The sequence below is a fragment of the Pistacia vera genome, unplaced genomic scaffold (genome assembly GCF_008641045.1).
Source record: "Pistacia vera cultivar Batoury unplaced genomic scaffold, PisVer_v2 Contig188, whole genome shotgun sequence".
Taxonomy (NCBI): Eukaryota; Viridiplantae; Streptophyta; class Magnoliopsida; order Sapindales; family Anacardiaceae; genus Pistacia; species Pistacia vera.
This window is the reverse complement of record NW_022195981.1, coordinates 1,219,017-1,239,213: the sequence shown is the minus strand read 5'-3', so window position 1 is coordinate 1,239,213 and position 20,197 is coordinate 1,219,017. Positions and strand designations below refer to the sequence as shown.

General features: G+C 38.5%; 1 protein-coding gene and 1 pseudogene across 1 annotated transcript; both read right to left on the bottom strand.

Moving 5' to 3' along the window:
• Positions 1–1,490: 1,490 nt before the first annotated feature.
• Positions 1,491–3,482, bottom strand: LOC116127001. Its single transcript, XM_031412664.1, has 4 exons — positions 3,414–3,482; positions 2,092–2,490; positions 1,811–2,044; positions 1,491–1,709 (listed from the first exon to the last, which is right to left on the bottom strand). Exons 1-4 carry the CDS (start codon positions 3,480–3,482, stop codon positions 1,491–1,493), a joined length of 921 nt encoding a protein of 306 aa, XP_031268524.1.
• A 983-nt stretch (positions 3,483–4,465) lies between these two features.
• Positions 4,466–6,017, bottom strand: LOC116127027 (annotated as a pseudogene).
• Between the last annotated feature and the right edge of the window lie 14,180 nt (positions 6,018–20,197).

The following is a 20,197-nucleotide window of genomic DNA, read 5'->3' as shown; positions in this document are numbered from 1 at the left end:
CCTCTAACATGGCTTGCTACCATTCTTTGTCTTAAGCCGCATCTTCAAAGATGGTAGGCTTTTCAAACATCACTAAACTTCTCTTATAAATTTTAGCAATTGATCCGTACCTTAGCGGATGATGATCTTCATTTTCCTGGTCGATATCATTCTGTGTATCTGGCCCTTATTCTCCTGGTTTTTCTTTAGCTTTAGATTCGTGAGTTGGCCATAGTTCTTCCAGCCAATAGTTATATGGTTCATGTTCTACTAAACATTCTTTATCCTAAGACCATGCTTCATCTTTAGCTACTCCCGACTCACAATTAATTTGTTTTCCTGAGGATTGTGTTCTCGGTAAACTTTACTATGATCACTGTAACCAACAAATATACCATTCTCTGCCTTCTGACTTAGTTTATCTCATGTGATAATAGCACACATAACCAAATACCTTTAGATCTTGGACTGTAGCCTTTTCATTATGCCATGCTTCATATGGTGTCTTCCTTTTGATAGCTACCGTTGACAACCTATTTTATAGGAAAACTGTTTGTTCATTGCCTTTGCCTAATAGGACTTTGGCATATTCTTTTCTAGCAACATACACCTGGCCATCTCCATGATAGTCCGATTCTTTCTCTTAACCACCCCGTTTTACTGTGGAGTGTATGGCACCGTGAGCTGATGCTCCATCCCAAATTCGTCACAGAATTTGTTGAACTCAAAATTTATATATTCCCAACCATTATCTGAACGAATCTTCTTTAAAGTGCACCCCGTTTGAGTTTCAACCAACACCTTGAACTTCTTGAAGACTTCGAACACTTCATTCTTCCGACTTAGAAAGTATACCCAACACATCCTATAATAGTCATCAATAAACAAAAGAAAATAGATATTATTATTCAAGGACGTTGTTCTCATAGGTCCACACAAATTAGAGTGTACAAGCCGAAGCTTTTCACTTGCTCTCCGAGCTTTGTTCTTAGGAAACGACTTCCGCTTCATCTTTCCAAGCTGACAAGGTTCACAAATGCCTTTTTTGGTCATATTACTTGACCTTTCATAAGACAATGGGTTAGCATAGGGGTCCTCAAAAAATGATTCATCCAGCTCCGTAGAAGTTTCCTTGGCCAATGCTTCTGGCTCATCAATCACTCCACTAGCCTTCAACATTGGTAGACCCAACACCAATTTTTCTTCACTCAAATGATGTAATTTCCTCACATCACAATGCCCAAAACGCCTATGCCAAAATTTAGCAACACCTACTCTACCCACGAATGTAGTTTCTTGGGCCAAACTTAATGACATGGGAAAACTATTGTTTACCTCAGCAACCTTAACAAGCACCCTTTCCATTGGATCGAGAATGGTACAAGATTTATCCTTGAAAATTAGTGTATACCCATTCCTCATCATTTGTGCAACACTCAATAGATTCTGATCAATCCCTGGCACATATAGTACGTTTTTTATCACCCTCTTTCCTTGGTCAATTTGAACAATTATGGTCCCCCTGCCTTCTGCTCATAGTTCTTCACCACTCCAATGATGATGAGAGGTCTATTTGTGGTATCCAAATTGTCAAACAATGTTGAATCAAAAGTCATATGACTCATACACCCGTTGTCTATAAGCCAATCTGACTTATCTCGTCTTCTACATGTGACCATGAACATGTTCTTTCCACGTTCCTCCTTGGCCACGTTAGCCTCCTCAACATCCTACTGTGTATCTAACTGTCTGGCCATCGGCTAATTATAACTTTTGGCCATGTACCGTGTCCCTTGCACTTAAAACACGAAATCTTAGACTTGTTTTTCACCCAACAGTCCTTTTCAACATGATTCATCTTTTTATAGACAGGACAAGGAGAAAATTTATGTTTTCCTTCCTTCTTATCATTAGCATCCCATTTCTTTCGTTGCTTGGCCTGAAACGCACCCTCTGTGCTTCCCTCCATTCTTCCTACAACCCTTTGCTCACTGGCTTGTAAAGAGCCAACAAGCTTATTGATGGTTAGAGTGTCCAAATCTTTGGATTCTTTAATAGCATCCACCTTCGAAACAAATCTGGGAGTAAACTTGCAAGTATTTTTAGCATTACTTGCTTCTTTGGATACTCCTCACTAGGAATCTTCATCTGACTCAGAAATTTTTGGACTTTGTCAACATATTCCTTCACACTATCAGGCTCCTGCATCCTTAACCTCTCAAACTCCATTATCAAAGTCACCAACTTGGCTGATTTCACCTTATCTGACCCTTCAAATTCAAGTTGAAGCACTTCCCAAACTGTTTTGGCTTCTTCCTCAATTATAATTCTTAAGAATATGGTCTCGTTCACCCCGCTTTGGATAAAGGCAAGAGCTCTTGAATTTTCTTGAGATTTTTCTTGAGATTTTTCCTCGTTCTCCTTCTTTTGTGCACTTGTGTACTCGACATCATCTTCCAATTCTTTGTAACCATATCCCACAAGCCATTTGCCTTGAGCATAGTTTTCATTCTTTTAGCCCAATGTGTGTAGTGTTTCCTTGAAAAAATTGGTGTGGCAAGCATTGACGGTCCAAATGTATTGGCCATGTTGTTGTTGTGACTTTTTGAATAGGTGGGAATTTTGTTTGAAAGTGTTTCAAGAACAAAAAGACAATTGATTAAGGTCTCGAAAGAACACTTAAAGCTTTGATACCATGTTCAAGTTTTTCTGAGAATGACATATGAAAAACTGATATATTTATTCATAACAAAAGAGCTCCACTATATATGAGAAAACAAAACAAGAGTACACTTTACGTTACCTAATCTGGCTATTATTTAGCTAACACTAGCAAGAAACAAAAAGATAAACATCGACTATCCTAAAAAATTGCAACACATGATTAGCACTTATACAGCTAATATGCAAACTAAAACAAGCTATTATTGTACATTGTCCACTTCACACGGTGTGTTGTTAGACGAAGTCAGAGATTTCTTTTAAAACTTGAAATCTCACTTCTAACAATGTAGAGAAATTTGAGATGAGATTATTTTGAAATTTTCATTTTTAATTCAGATTTAATGCAGATCAAATTATCTTTTTACTTTTACCGTTTCATTAAATAATTTTTTATTAATTTAAGGGTGAGAATTTGGAATTGATGAAGCCAGGGGTGAGAACTTCCCATTTCGTGAGACTTTGGGTGGGAACATGTCGTTTACTCAAATTTTGATTAAGTGACAAATGTAAGGTATTATCTTCTTTTTGTTGTTATAAGAGAAAAAAAAAAAAAAAAAAAAAAAGGATACATTAGTCATTATACCCAAGATTTTATGTCGGAATTAACTTTTCACAAAATGTCTATTAATTATAAAGATGTAAATTTCTCATTCCGAAACCAGTAATTCTCCTTTTCTTTCACTAAAATTCAAGGGAGTTCATGTAAAAACCTGATCTATCAAAACTATCCAAGCAATTTCCACCACTATGAAGCGGATTCCAGTCTCTGGCACTTTCATTTATAAGAATTTCTCTATTGTTTACATTTTCTGGTTGGTTGGTTCTTCTTCTGCACAATATTTAAAAGAAATGGTTTCTGGACCCTCAAGCACAATTATTCGGCTCCCAAATCTCATCCCAATTCAGTGGATTCCCAAATTTTTGATAATGGGTGGAGATGGATTGGGTAAAATTTGTATGGGTTGAACCGGTTTGGGTTTTAATCCCACCCAATCCACTTATTCGGCTTTTTTAGTTTTTCCAAGTATTATTAACAGTAAGATATATTTGTTAGAAATCTGAAGTTGTTTGACTACTATTTTCTTTGAGACAGTCAACAAAGTCGGTAAACCAAACTTATGTGAGTTAGCAACTTTTACTATGTATGAGGCGACAGGATATAATACTTTGGTGTATTAAATTAAAATATAAACCTTCCCTCATCTAGTAGTAGTCTCTTTTCAACTTATAATCTCTTTTCTCTTCATCAATCTTTGCATAATAAGTAATTAGCACCCCTAAACGATTGTTACATCAATAAGTTTGAAATCGTTAGATTATTTAGTTTGTAAACTAAATTTCTGGTTCAATAATATTTAGCTTTGGAATGTAATGAAACCTTTGCATGAATATCTGATGCTAAGAGTTATCTCATAACCAAATAGTTTGCATTTTTCTAAATAGAAAATTATATGTATAAGCTTATTTAAATTGTAATAATCTCTATAAGTAGTTTTTAATAGTAATTTACGCTAACATGAACATATCCATTATATTATTCAGTTTACAATTCATCAAATATTGCGCGCCCTTCACATGCACCCACCATCAAATATTTAGAACTAATTAATTAATTTTGTGGTCTTACAGATGAATCCTATCTGGAAAATATATTTCATATATTTGAAAAATAACACAGAAGATTGATTAAAGCAAGGCAATATGTACACAAAGATAATACCAGACACTTGAAAAATTGAACATGTGGGAAATGCATGCGACAAACTTTCAACCCCAAAGAAAGACTAGCAAAATTAGTGTATGTATATGCATTGACGCAGAAGCAGAAACGACTCCCTCAATTTATATGCTTTTCTAATAGCACTTGTGCAATTAGTTTCTCAAGGTTTTGGTACGAAGAACCACCGGGTGCAGCAGCCTCTTCTGCCTTCATCTGCCACTCGACGGCTCGCTTTTTCATTACAAGCATTCATATAGTTGGTCTGCTGTTCAGCAAAAAATGGCCAACAAACCATCGGTATTCCATTGCATATACTTTCAATTGTTGAATTCCATCCCATGTGACTTAAAAATCTCCAATTGATGGGTGGTTTAGCACTTTCTCTTGCGGACACCAACTAGCTAACATGCCTCTGTCCTTGGTTTCAGTGAGAAACTCTGGTGCAAGAACTGCTGAGTCACCAGCAACAAGATCGGGCCTTATTATCCACAGAAATTGCATTTTGCTATTAGCTAGTCCCCAAGCAAACTCAATGAGTTGTTCCGGAGTCATTACAGTGATACTTCCGAAATTTACATACACCACAGAGCCGGGTTCCTTCGAATCGAGCCATTCTATTGTGTCAAACTGTTCTTTCCACAAACTCAGATCGAAATTTAATTTTCCATCCGCAATCTGACGGGTAAGCAACGGAAGGGGACCAATGGTGTGAATAGGAGGTAGCAGGACTGAGAGGGCATCTAAAACAGCTTGTTCCAAGGAGTCAAACGTGTTCAAAACGATGGCAGAAGCCTTGGAAGCTTTCTGAATTTCCCTGATGATGTAATTGACCATGATGTCATTTGCATCTGTAGTTCTAATGAAAGCCGGAAATCCCTTAAACGAATACGTTTCATCCCCGAATCCAGTCTACAGTAGTTTCCAGATACTCGTTGGTGAGGTAGCTAACATCTGTTTAGGAAGCCAAACAAACAAAATTTCACTATCAAGATATTAAAGCATCGTTCTTGAACTGAGAATCTATCAATAAGAAATAAAAAAGCTGAGACTTTGGTTGTTAATCATTTAGTATCATACCTTTAAGCGGTGTTAAACCTCTTTCAACAAGAAGATGGAACTGCGTATAGCATAGAAGGCCACAGGCGCTTGGTGTCCAGAAAAGTACATCAGGGATTCCGAACTCTTCAGCAGCATCGACAGTGAATGACATGGCACCATCTGAGACAATACAAGTGACGGGTGGGACTTTGGAAGATGAAGTATCATTGAGTCTACGAATAAGATTGCGAAAAGGGACAAAGCAATGCTTGGAGGTGGAGTCACAAAGAGAAGGAGCGTCTTGGGTAACATCGACGTCAGAAAAAGGGAGACCGTCCGGGATGGTTTCAAAGCGAAAGTCAGGTAGACCTTCAAGATGGTTGGGGCCTCTTGACTTGAGTAAACGTCTATGATTGTATTCAGTGTTGACAAAGGTTATGTGAAAGCCTTTCAAGTGAAGGAGTTTAGCTAGTTTGAACATTGGGTTAATATGACCTTGGGCTGGATATGGTATGCAAATAGCGTGAGGTTTATCAGCTACTGAGTTCAAATCCATCCTTCAACTTTAAATCTAAATACAAAATTAACACAAAAGCATTACTATTTATAAAATAAATAAAAAATGAACAGATGAACACGCATCAAACATGCAATACCTTCATAACAATCTCACAATAATTGAAAAAGAAAAACGGACGAGATTTTGGAAAAAAAAAAAAAATCGAAAGAGAAGAATTGAGGGGGAAAACCTTATAGATAATTCGATGAAATGTGAAATGAGAAATGAACGAGTGGCTGACTGAGCAACTGGCTGCTGAATAGGATGGATTTATACTGATAACTTTAATCACTGCCGTTGAATCTCACCTCTTGTCTTTATTCAAAAAGATTCCTCCATTTAGTTTGGCAACTTTTTGATTCTCGCTTTAGTTTAGTAATATTACATTGAAGTCCCTTAATGTTTAATAAATTTCTTTTATATTAATTAAATTACGATTTTGTCCCTTAATACATGTATTACTGTGGGATAATCCGGTTAACCAAACCGGTTTTTCAGTTTGGAGAAAATCCAAACCGAAAACCGGACCGGTTTCGGTTAAAAACAGAATGTAAACTGAACCGAATTTTCGGTTAGGTTACCGGTTAACCGGTTTTCAAATTATCCTTTAATCCTTAAAATTTTTCAATGTTCATTTAAATCCCTAAATTCAAATATTTGTTATTTTATATAAATAATTTTTTTGCTTTTTTATTTAGGGTAAAATCGGTTCTCGGTTAACCGGTTTGAAATTTTTTTCAAACTGAAAACTGAACCAGTTTTCCTGTTTTCTGAATTTCACAAATCGAAAACCAAACCGGTTTGTAAAAAAACCTAATTTTTTATTCGGTTTCGGTTCATTTTTCGGATTATTTATCCCACCCCTATGTATTAGAAGATGTTGTTGCCTTAGTTTACAATCCATAGCTTTGCCTATTTCCATCTCCTAATTTTTTTTTTTACTCTGCATTTGACTAATTTAATCTTAGGGTCTCAATTTTCGTTCAGATTCTTTTGGGTGGGGTCGGTTAGGTAGGTAGGGTACTGAACAGGGATCTTTGTCTAGACAGTACGATTGTTAGATTTTTTGTTTAAAATAAAATTTTATAAAATAATTAATTAAAAAAAATGAATATGTTGTAATTAAATCAAAACTATATAGTCTATACAATGTTTTGTTAGATATGTAATCTCTAAAAATATTTAGAAAATAAATAAATACGTTCTAATAATATGATAATAAGAAATAACTTTCATATATAAGTTGTTAGAGTTTTCACACTCGTGTGACATGATTAAATATATGCAAACTATAATATATGTGTCTAGATAAATATTCGATCGGAGAGTAAAGCTAGCCCAAATAAATTAGTACAATAAGTTATAATTGTCGAGGTATTGACTTCGATTCTCATGATAGATTTTATTATATGATAAAAAGTCAATCTTTTTATTTCACAACATTATATGCGAAACTTTTATGGAATTTCATTTCTTAAATATTAACCGTGTGATTTTTCTATGATGTTTTTAAAGTTGATTGAATATACAACAAATAAAATTTCTTATTCCAAGATAATTTATATCAAAATTCGATCAAATTTCTTTATTTAGTTCAATAATAATAATAAAGTGGCTTTACAAATAATATACGCCTAGGTTCGAAAAATATGATAAAAAATCATTGAATTATATTATTATATAACTAAAAAAAAATTGCGTTGCTTTTTGGTTTTCAGGAGATTCTCTTATGATTTTGTGCTCCAAAGTCACGGGATTTAATTTTGAATAATGCTATGGACATCGAAGAATTACATTGAAATTTTACACCGAATAATGTGTCACACAACCACATAGCATATTAACAAATATTCCATGAATAAACGACCATCCATCAAATATGGACGGACATATGTGATTATTGGACGGCTATTCATTTTAAATAGACTCCTGTCCATGAGAAAATAACAATAGACTCTCGTCTATATTATATGGACAGGAGTCAATTTACTATGGACAAACGTTCACCTATAATAGACGCTCGTCCATAATTTAAATTAAAAAAATTTGAAAACAAAAATCATGGACGCCCGTCCATGTATTATGGACGAGCGTCCCTACTGAACCCATCCATTGTTTAAATTAAAAAATTTTACACAAAAATCACAATGGACGGGCGTCCTTATTAGATGGACACCCATCCATTATTTAAATTAAAAAATTTCATAGTCTCAACAAAATTGTAACAACAATAAAATCATATTGGGTGGATCTAATAAGAATAAAAAGCATGAAAAGAATGCATAGTTTTGGCCATATTCTTATGACACTTGTCCAATTACTTTGAATATAGATAACAAATTTAATGAAGGATAGCGACATTTACTTTTTGGATCTTGATTGAGACTCAAATGTTATGTGTAAAATTTTTTAAATTAAACAATGGACAAGTGTCCATCTAAAAGGGACGGGTGTCCATATAATATGTGGACGCCTGTCCATATAATATGTTGACGCCTGTCCATATAATATATGGACAAGCATCCATGATTTTTGTTTAATTTTTTTTTTTTTTTTTTTTTTTTTTTTTTTTTTTTTTTTTTTTTTTTTTTTTTTTTTTTTTTTTTTTGTAAACCATTTCTTTCCTCAATGCCTCCTCCGCCAAAACTGCTATCTCCACTTTCACTCAACATTGCCATCCCTCCAACCTTCATCCAGCATGCTTCTCCAGGAGGTTTGGAACTCGCCCACTTCACCTTTTATGCCATCTAGCCCCTTATCCCAATCTCCTATCCATGTCAATCCACATAAACATGGTTAGTCAAAATCCAAGAATTGATCCCCAGCAAAGTCCGACTTGAGGATCCACTCTCCAGACTTGGTCTTGGAAATTCGCCTAAGAAGTTATACAAGTTGAGAAAGTTACCGAGGTCTTTGAACATTTTAGATGGACGTCCGTCCATATAAGATGGACGTTTTTTATTTTTAAAATTTTATGGACGGGCGTCCATATGAGGTGAACGCCCATCCATAGTAAATGGACTTTCGTCCATATAATGTGGACGAGAATCTATTGTTATTTTTATGGATGCTTATTCATTTGTGATGAACGGTTGTCCATCAAACATGGACGAGCATCCATAATTGTTGGATGACCATTCATTCACGGAAGACGTGTTTTGTCTCCAATGTGTCCATGTATGACTAGATGCCACGTCTTTCGCTACAAAAAATTAGTGCAAAATTTGGTGTCCGTAGCATTATTGTATTTTGATGTGTAAATGATATGTTGTCACCTAAGATCTGGCGAAATGGCAAGTTTTCATCCCTGGTGTTATAAATTCTAGATTCTCACTCTTAAACCAACACTGTTAAAGATTCAAGTTCTAATGGATGTTATTACCATATTGCTTTTGACAAATAAATAAAAAAATTACTTTTTAACCCCAAATTAATAGAATTAGAAAATAACCATCCGACTTTTAAATTTATCTCAATAAGACCATCTCCTTCAACCTTCACCCTCTTCTTCGAGATGATCAAAATAAAAACTTTTCAAACCATCACAACCCATTCCAAACCACCTCATTCCAAACCACCACCATCATAGTTAGCCTCCACCCACCTCTCCAAACTAACACCCACCATGAAGCAAATCAACCAACACAGCAAATGCAAATAAACCCAAATCCACACCATCAATTATTTAAAAAAAAAAAAAAAAAGAGAGACAGAGAGAAAAGAAAAATGGGGAGTAAAGGAAAATGGAAAGGGGGATGCTACGAGGTAGGGGAGAAAGTAGCTTGCAACGCGATGGAGAGGAAGGGGCTAACCGTAAGCGAGGGTGAGGTGGTGAGGCAGAGTAGATCTTGGCCTAGACAACGATCTGGCCTAAGGTTGATGTGGCACGAGCGGGGATACGGTGCTGTGCAGGTGTCTATAGGCAGTGAAGGGTGGATGGCTATGCGCTGTTGATGTCTAGTGGATGAGGAATGTGTAGTCGCACGTTCCAAGCAACAGTAGCTGCAATGCACGACTTGCTAGTGCGCAGATCAACCTTTAGGCTACAAGTTCCTAGAAGTGAGGCGTTAGAAATAGGTGAGGATTGTGTTAGGGCCAAAAATCGTCCTTGGCCTATATAGGGAAACAGGACCGGTGATGAGGAAGAAAGCAGGCGCAATCCCAATGAGGCCCAAGCCGGATTAGGCCGATTTGATGCGAGGTATAGCCGGCCCAAACCATCTGGGCATGGGTTTCCCAGTTCCAGCTCACTTCCCTGGCCTGTAAATGAGTTAGAGCCCACGGCCCCTACAGATCACTTTCCTGTTCTTGATCAATCACCTATTCGAAGTTACTTTCTTGTTCGGGGATCAGCTTCCTACCCGGACATTGGTAAGATAGCTCACCACCGCCCTAACTCCTCTAAGGTTTGTATCAGAATTATACTAGGACTCTTACTCCCACCAAGATTGGGAGACCAGGCAGTTATTATATAAACAGAGGTCAATCCTCTCACAAGAGACATTACATTACACCTTTACACCCGAAGCTCCTACTTGAGAGCTTCACATCATAGCCGTAGTCACAGTCCCCGACTAGACTTTCGATAACCTCTCTACTCCCTAGCCCTTACTAAATTAGCCTGTAACAACTCCTCTTTAGTACTATTCTTATAATACGTACCATGTAAAATATAGATATGTATATAATATGAAAGATAGTGGGCTCAAATTTTTCTTTACTCATTAAAATATACTTCTTTACAAATACAAAATACTATGTATTTAAAAACTTTCTAATTAATACAAAATATCATAGCTGGTGGACAGTGGTGCCAATACTCTTCGCTCCTCGACGTCCATCGGACTGCTGCTCCTATTTCCTGCAAAACAGAGAAGAACAACGGGGTGAGCACAACAATGCTCAGTAAGTAAATCCTCTACTACCTGTCCCCGCAACTCACTCTTTGGTTCTCTCCTTACTCTACTGTTCTTCTATTTCTATTTCTTACTGTTTTTCTCTTTCTTTCTAATACTGTTATTCTCCTTTAACTCTGTTCTGCTCTTTACTCTTTCTTTCTCTCTGTTCTTTTTCTCTTATTCTTACTCACCATGAAGGAAAATCATGGTTCTCTCTTATTCTCATCATACTCACCATGAAGGAAAATCATGGTTCTCTCTTATTCTCATCATACTCACCATGAAGGAAAATCATGGTTCTCTCTTATTCTCATCATACTCACCATGAAGGAAAATCGCGGTTCTCGCTCGTATAAGCTCTACATGCAATTAATACAAAAGAACTGCATGTTTCTTCTTCTACTCTCTATTCTTATTAGCTCAAACTTCCGCATTCTTTCTCATACTCTCTCTCTCTTTCTATCTCCTTCTTTCTCAAGCTTTCTCAAGCTTTCTCAAGCTTTCTCATTCTTTAATTCTTTCTATTATCTCATTCTCATTTCTGTTTCTCTTCCTCATAACTCTTTTCTGTTAACTCTCTCTTTAGTAGTCACGACCTCATCTTACCGGAGGCACGGCTGGGACTCGCTCCCGCTCTACGTGACTTCTTCTCATTCTAGCCGATCGGACTTGGTTATGCATGGATTCGGAACCTTTGGCCATGTGAGTGTATAATCTCTCTCTCGGGTACTCGGGTATAGCCCTCATCCGCATGCACTCTCACGGGCTACACCACTTCTCTATCTGATACTCATGCCGCTCTCTCGATGCGGCGTACATGCGGGAATACTCTACCCATTAATCACGGGTTCCCCATCGCATAACCTACCCTATGCTCTTATCTCTCTCTTATTCTTCTCATGTTTGCTCATCTCTTTCTCAAGCTAGTACTCATAATATAGCTTAACTCTTAGCTTTTCTCATCTCTGTTCTTTCTATTTCTGTTCTTCCTCATTCTTACTCATTGGAATGTCATGACCTCATCTGACCGGAGGCACGGCTGGGCACTACCACTCTACGTGACTTCCGCTCAATTTGCTACCGATCGGATTTAGTTATGTATGGATTCGGAACCTTTGGCCATGTGAGTGTACAATCTCTCTCTCTCTGAATGTCACGGCCCCATCTTACCGGAGGCACGGCTGGAACCTCGTGTTCCACTCTGCGTGGCGGTCACGGCCTCATCTGACCGGAGGCACGGCTGGAACCTCGTGTTCCACTCTGCGTGACTCTACTCGTCACTCACAGGTTCCCCATCGCACAACTTACTCTATTCTCTTCTTTAACTCTTGTGCACAAGATCTCTACTCTTTCTCTAGCTACTCATCATAATGTAGCTTAACTCTTAGAGTAATTCTCTACTCTTTCTCAACTTTTCTCTTTACTATCAGAGTATTCTCATTCTCTTTACGCTTAAGAGTTGCTATTCTCAACATTCTCTACTTTTTTCTCACTCAAACTATTACTCATAGTATAGCTTATACTCAAAATTTTCTACTCTTAAGCTAGTACTCATAAGGTAGCTCATACTCAACATTCTATATTCTTTCTCAAGCTACTTCTCAATGCACAATTAATGCATATGGATGGTTGATACTCATTAATGTACTTTTGAAATGCCAAACGCAAGATTTCCTCAAAACAGTCATTCTGCACAGGTCGCACTAAAAAGACCATAACTTGTGTTATACACCTCGGATTGCTACAATTTTGGTCTCGTTTTAAAGCTTAGAAACAGGGCTACATCTTTGATGTTTTGGTCTCAGCCCAGTTCAAACCGTAAGATGCCCAAAAATCACTTAAAAAGTCACAGCAGTGACAGGGCAGATTTCACTTAGGCATTTCATTAAACAACTCATGTGCATATAAAAACTCTTCTCTAACTACAACTCTATTTCTCTCTTTAACCATCCAAAATGGGGGAAAACTCCCTCAAACAACCATAAACCCTGTCAAGACAAGCACTTCCAAAAAGGTTTACACCACATCTCTCAAACTTCATCTCAATTTCCATTTCTCATCACACATCAACAACACTTCTCATACATGGAATCTATCCAACAACTACAAAATAGCTACTCATCTCAACTCATTTCTCATCAAGCATACTACATACTGATTATGCATACATCTCTACTCAAAAGTTTATTCAAAACTCAAATTGGTTGGATTTACTTACCTCATACTTGAGTAGTCTCCACTAAAGCTCTCTACTCTTGTTGGACCTTAGTTTTTCCTTATTTCCTAAGCATAAACTTAGTAAGAATTTAACCCTTACATAAATAAAACTCATCTCTAGAGTAGGGATTCTTACCTCTTCTTGCTTAGGATCAATCCTTTGTCAAATTCCAACTCAAACCTCTCAAAAATCCCTTGGAAGATTGAGTGAGAAATTGAGAGAAAATGGGAGATGAAGAGGCGGTGGAAATGGGTGAAATGAATGGGTTTAGAGAATTCAACCCTTATTAACTCATATAATATCCACTCTTTCCCATTTTGCCCTTACTCTTTCTTGAAATTTCCACCTTTATCCTTTAATTCTTTACAAACTCACCCCCATTTTACACTATTCTCCATGAAATTTCCTTGCATTTTACTCCCCACTTTTCCTGCTAATTAGGGGTAGAATGGTCATTTTACTCCTATGGAGAATTCTCTAGAAACTTCAAGGAACTTTTTTGCCGTCTCGTCGCCGCGGCGAAGAACTTCCTGTCGCCCCAGCGAAACATTCCAGAACCAACACCGTCAACACAGAACCAACGTCGCCGAGGCGAAGCTTCTCCCTCGCCCCGGCGAAGACTGAAACTCCAAAATTTGCTAAGTCTTGATCAATTCCAGGGTACACACTCAACCAAACCCAAAACATAAACTCAATCAAAGACTAACCAAACAACATGAACAATATATAAACTCATTTAGGGGCAATTCAGGAATCCTTTAGGCCATACCATAAACAGTGGCTACGTATTTCAAGTGGGGCGTTACATAGCCTTTTTCACCCTTGCTGACTTAAGCGTCGGAGTGCCTACGACAAACACCACCCCGGTGTTTTTCGTTTGCTTCATGCATTTGTTTCTCTATGTGTGCAGGTACAGCGGATCGCTAGTGGCCTCAACCTCACGGGATCAGACCCCCCCTTCCGTACATGTAGATTTTTATGTCTACAGATTGTTTCTAGCAGTGAAGGTTGTCACACGTCTAACAAGCCAACAATGGTAGAGGTGGAGGCATGGGCGAGGGTTGTTTTAGACGGTGAAGTTTTTCACACGTTTGACAAGCCAACAGTGGTAGAGGTGGAGGCATGGGTGAGGGTTGTTTTTAGCAGTGAGGGTTGTTTTTAGCAGTGAGGGTTGTCACACGTCTGACAAGCCAACAGTGGTAGAGTCGAAGGCAGAGTAGTGTATGTTCAAGTTTTTCAGAGAATGACAGATGAAAAACTGATATATTTATTCATAACAAAAGAGCTCCATTATATAGGAGAAAACAAAACAATAATACACTTTACGTTACCTAATCTGGCTATTATTTAGCTAACACTTGCAAGAAACAAAAGGATAAACATCGACTATCCTAAAAAATTGCAACACATGATTAGCACTTATCCAGCTAATATGCAAACTAAAACTAGCTATTATTGTGCATTGTCCACTTCACACGGTGTGTTGTTAGACGAAGTTAGAGATTTCTTTTAAACCTCAAAGTCTCACTTCTTAACAGTGTAGAGAAATTTGAGATGAGGTTATTTTGAAATTTTTATTTTCAATTCAAATTTAATGCAGATCAAATTACCTTTTTACTTTTACCGTTTCATTAAACAATTTTTTATTAATTTAAGGGTGAAAATCTGGAATTGATGAAGCCAAGGGTGGCAACTTGCCATTTCGTGAGACTTTGGGTGGGAATAATCGTTTACTCATATTTTGATTATGTGACAAATATAAGATATCATCTTCTTTTTGTTGTTATAAGAGGAAAAAAAAAAAAAAAAGGATACATTAGTCATTATACCCAGGATTTTATGTCGGAATTAACTTTTCACAAAATGTCTATTAATTATAAAGGTGTAAATGTCTCATTCCAAAACCAGTGATTCTCCTTTTCTTTCACTAAAATTCAAGGGTGTTCAGTAAGAACCTAATCTATCAACAGTATCAAAGCAATTTCCACCACTATGAAACGGATTCCAGTCTCTGGCACTTTCATTTATAAGAATTTCTCTATTGTTTACATTTTCTGGTTGGTTGGTTCTTCTTCTGCACAATATTTAAAAGAAATGGTTTCTGGACCCTCAAGCACAATTATTCGGCTCCCAAATCTCATCCCAATTCAGTGGATTCCCAAATTTTTGATAATGGGTGGAGATGGATTGGGTAAAATTTGTATGGGTTGAACCGGTTTGGGTTTTATCCACCCATCCACTTATTCGGCTTTTTTAGTTTTTCCAAGTATTATTAACAGTAAGATAATTTGTTAGAAATCTGAAGTTGTTTGACTACTATTTTCTTTGAGACAGTCAACAAAGTCGGTAAACCAACTTATGTGAGTTAGCAACTTTTACTATGTATGAGGCGACAGGATATAATACTTTGGTGTATTAATTAAAATATAAACCTTCCCTAATCTAGTATTAGTCTCTTTCAACTTATAATCTCTTTTCTCTTCATCAATCTTTGCATAATAAGTAATTAGCACCCCTAAACGATTGTTACATCAATAAGTTTGAAATCGTTAGATTATTTAGTTTGTAAATAAATTTCTGGTTCAATAATATTTATAAGTTAGTTTTTATATAATTTCGGATAACTAAACATATCTATTATATTATTCATTTACATTCATCATATTTATGGACTAAGTCAGAAATCGAAAGCGATATATATTTGAGTTCCTTTTATATATGTTTTACTTCATGTAACTAGTATTAGTGTTCAAAATTTAGCGACCAGTTAGAAACAAATTCCAAGGAAAAATTAGCAATCAATTAATGAAAATATACATTAATTTGTCGCTCTTTAAATGGTTGCAAACTCTTTATCTCACATTTAATTAATAATTATAAATCATTCCATAACTTACTAAATTAAAAGTAAAATATTGCGCGCCACCCACCATCAAATTTTAGAACTAATTAATTAATTTTGTGGTTTTACAGATGAATCCTGTCTGGAAAATGGCTATTTAGACAGTGTTGTAGACTGGATTCCTGGATGGAGAACAACACAATGTAAAGTACTCTAAAATCATATGTGCATGATTATCATTTAATTATAGTTCTTCTCCTCACTGGACTTTAACAATAGATTTTTGTTATATGATCCAATCTCAAGGATTAAAGTCATAACGCTGCGAGTCTGTGACTGTCACTTGGTTGAGATTTAAGTTGCTAACCTTCACCCTAAGTTACTATTCTTTGTTGCCCCAATCCTAAGCAATTTTGATTGGCCTCTAAGGCTCAATGATGAATTTTTACTTTAAATTAATACATACATGTCAATGATAGAATTAATTAAAATTTAAAATCGGGATTTCAAGTATTAAAAAAAAAAAAAAAAAAAAAAAGCTCTACAGTTCTGGTCTTACATGAGTGTGACTATGAACTGTATATAAAAACCAAGCCCAAGGAGTCAAAAAACTTCACAACCAGCCAGAAAATGAAAGATGAATTAGTCCATGGTTATAAATTCCTCATAGTTCTGGTCTTACAGCCCTTGCCTATATGTTCAATACCCTCAAAAGCTCTACAGTTCCTCCCTCACAAAAAATTTACAATAATGCTACCGTTATGCCTAAAAAATATAAGGGCTGACATCAGGACCACTTAGCCCACAAAAGTCAGATCATTGGAACAACCACCGTCTGCATCCGTCAGGATAGTGGGTGCGCGTCAGGCTAGTCAAGAGGCTGTGGTGCTCCCACGTGTCCAATCCTTGCTCTAAATCGTGCAAATCGCTCTAGAAGGTGGGCAATGTGACATAAAGAAGGATTTGCACGAATAATCCCACCAACCTACAGATTTAGTGATCATTGCCTCATGGCATCTCACTATAAATTTGGAACTCATCTCTCATTAAGGGGATTGGCACATTTTATGCTCGATTAATTACTTTCTCTTTCTTAGAATTCTAAGTATTTGATACCTTGTAACATTATTGTAAAGTCAGTCAGCTAACAGCGACCTGACCTTTATCCTTTATATAAATATCAGTGGACGTAGGACTTACTACCTTAGCATTCGAACCACTTTAAAATTGTCCCCATTGCATTTACGATTCACGTGTGTCTTCTGGGCCCATACAACATTTCACACGTGCGTTTAGTTGGTGTAAAAACCACGCATCAACAGTTTGGTGCTAGAAGGAGGGCTGATTCAGTGTTCATCCTTCATCAGGAGAATCTCCAACTTATCGGTTCTACAACAACAAATGGCCTGCCAACCAGAACCTGAGCAAACTAACCAGGGCGCTGAGGGGTTCCCCCAGGTTCAGGGGGATACTTCTTCCAAAAAGCCTTCAGCTCCGCAAAATGCTGTGGGAGATATCCCATCGAGTTCACAGCTTGACCCCGCTATAAGAAGCTATCTAGAGAGGTTTGAAAATACTCTCTAGATGGTCAACCAAAGGTTGGACTGTCTGGACCAAGGCGCGCCATCTAAGTCAACTGCGGCGGTGCAACCGCCAAAAACGCCTGCAGGTCACGTGAAAGCGCGGCAAAGGGAAATAGCCCATGCTGCAAGCACTGCAACGCAAAGACGAAAGGGTAAGTAGGTGGCAAAAAGCAAGCCCACGGGCTCTAAAGGGCCAGCAAACACCGATCACGTCCCAAACAGAATACCAGTCTCGCTGAGAGTCAGTGAAAGGACGCAGTTTGAGCTGTCCCATGCCATATCGCAAGAGCACACCCATAAAAATGCTGGACGGGGCGATTCTTATCACCGTCAGTGAAGCAATCTTGGTCGTCACCATGCGGGAGGGTGCCACACTTCGCGGGGCAGTTCTTACCACCACGAAGGTCGTGAAAATACCCCATACCTTTCATCGCCATCACAAGCCTCTAGTCAGCGTGTGTCGAGAGTGGCTGGAACCGTCGGCCGTGGCGAAGAGGAACCCGACCTCTGGACATTCCTCAATCGTAACCATGAAAATCAAACTCGCATGGGTGAAAGTAACCCCTAAGCGGCTCCATTACCACAAATTGAGGAGCTGCAGCGAGCTCTAGACAGGCTAAGGGCTCAGCAAAATGAGCAGGGATAGGTCGCATTTGCGTCCCCCTTCTCACCCAAAGTATTAGTTGCTCCACTCCCGCCAGGATTCAGGATGCCCGATATGCGGGCGTTTGATGAAAATTCTGATCCGTAGGATCATCTGTATGAATTTAACGACCTGATAGAGCTTCACCAGGTCTCAGATTTGGTAAAATGTCATTGTTTGGCAATGACGCTGACCTCCCATGCCAAAAGATGGTTTAGGTCGCTTCCAGTAGGATCGATCAGTTCATGGCCTCAGATGAGCATGACGTTCCTAAGGCATTTTCAAGCGAATCAAAAGTTTTCAATGCCTTTGAGCTACCTTAGCAATATAAGGCAAGAAATAGATGAATCCCTCCAGTCCTACATTGACCGTTTCCACAGAGAGCTCAATAAGGTGGCTCATACTCTCGAGGAGTCTGTTCGGACTCTCATCATAGCTGGGGTTCGCCCACAAACCGACTTGTGGAAAGAATTACAAGCTGAGGACGATGTCTCCCTCACAGGATTCTACAACCTTGCGGAGAAATACCACCGAATAGAAAATTCTTTGGCAGCACTCCGCCGTCAAGACCCTGGTGCATTGAATAGTGTCTCTGGTAAGGGGGAAGGTAGAAGAGCTGATCGCAGAGGGGATGCTGACGATTAGCGAAAAGGAAAGAAACCTCATTACGAGCACAAAAAATCCTATGCTCATGTTCCTCATTGTGAGCACGACAGAATTTAATATACTCTACTGAATGTGTCTGTATCGGCCATTCTTGATAAATCTGAGGAGGCCAGTCTGCTCGGTGAGCCAGAACCCATGAAAACTCCTGCAACAGCTAGAAATAACAAAAAATACTGTCGCTTCCATCGGGACAACGGGCATGATACCGATGAGTGCCGAGCATTAAAACAAGCCATCGAAGAGCTCATCAAGAAAGGGCACTTCAAGGAGTATATTGATGACTCTGTTCCCGCAAAAGAAAAGAACCAAGAGGAACAAAGGAGAAAGCATCGTGATCGCAGAGGGTATAGTAGCGTTAACATAATCTTTGGAGGACCGCACCTCACAGGAAACACATGGGGTGTGCAGGAAAGGTACCTTCGTGAAGCTCATCATGACCCGATCAGGGTGATGAACACATCGCAGCGACCACAAAAGGCTCGAAAGGAGGAGCCGATCACCTTCTACAAGAATGAGGCAGCTCACCTGCATCATCCTCACGACGACGCCCTTGTGATCGCACCCCTCATAGGGCACTATAACGTCCGTAGAATGCTCGTGGACAACGGAAGCACTGTGAACATTCTGTTCCAGACTGCTTTCGAAAGAATGAACTTGGACGAGGCCGACCTGAAGCCCGCCTCGATCTCTCTTTATGGCTTTACAGAGGATCGCCTGATCCCCAAAAGGACGATCTAGCTCCCAGTCACGTTGGGCGACTATGACGAGATGACTAAGTTAACTGAATTCTTGGTCGTGGATTACCCATCGGCCTTCAATGGAATCCTGGGGCGACCTCTATTGAGAAGCTTCAAGGAGGTCACTTCCGTTTACCATCTCAAGATGAAGTTCTCCACCCCAACGGGGATAGGGGAAGTGAACGGATCACAAAGCGCATCTCGCGACTGCTACATAAAAGCAGTGCAGATGGCGTGTAAAGGAAAGGACATTTCGCGATGTGTGCCCCGACAGGCTATGGCGATCAGCCGGATCAAGCCACAGCTTGATCCAAAAGAGGATAATATAGATCCTCGGATTCAGGAAATTCTTCCCAGCAGCCCGATTGGGGATTTGTCTGAGGTATCGATCGACCTGAAAGAGCAAAGCTGAGTGTTAAGAATTGGGAGCAGTCTCAACCCCCAGCTCGCGTTCGAGCTGACAAGCTTCCTGATAAAGAATATCGATGTGTTTGCCTGGTCGCATGCAGATATGGTCGGGATCAGCCCGGACATCATTTGCCATGCGTTAAACATCGACAGCGAATCCAAGCCAGTTCACCAGAAAAGAA

Coding starts and splice junctions, on each gene's coding strand:
- LOC116127001 (XM_031412664.1), bottom strand. CDS start 3,482: ATGAAAGTGCCAGAGACTGGAATCCGCTTCATAGTGGTGGAAATTGCT. Junction 2,491..3,413: donor GGATAGTTTTGATAGATCAG/GTTTTTACATGA, acceptor TTGGGCTAAAAG/AATGAAAACTATGCTCAAGG. Junction 2,045..2,091: donor AGGAGTATCCAAAGAAGCAA/GTAATGCTAAAA, acceptor TTTGTTTCGAAG/GTGGATGCTATTAAAGAATC.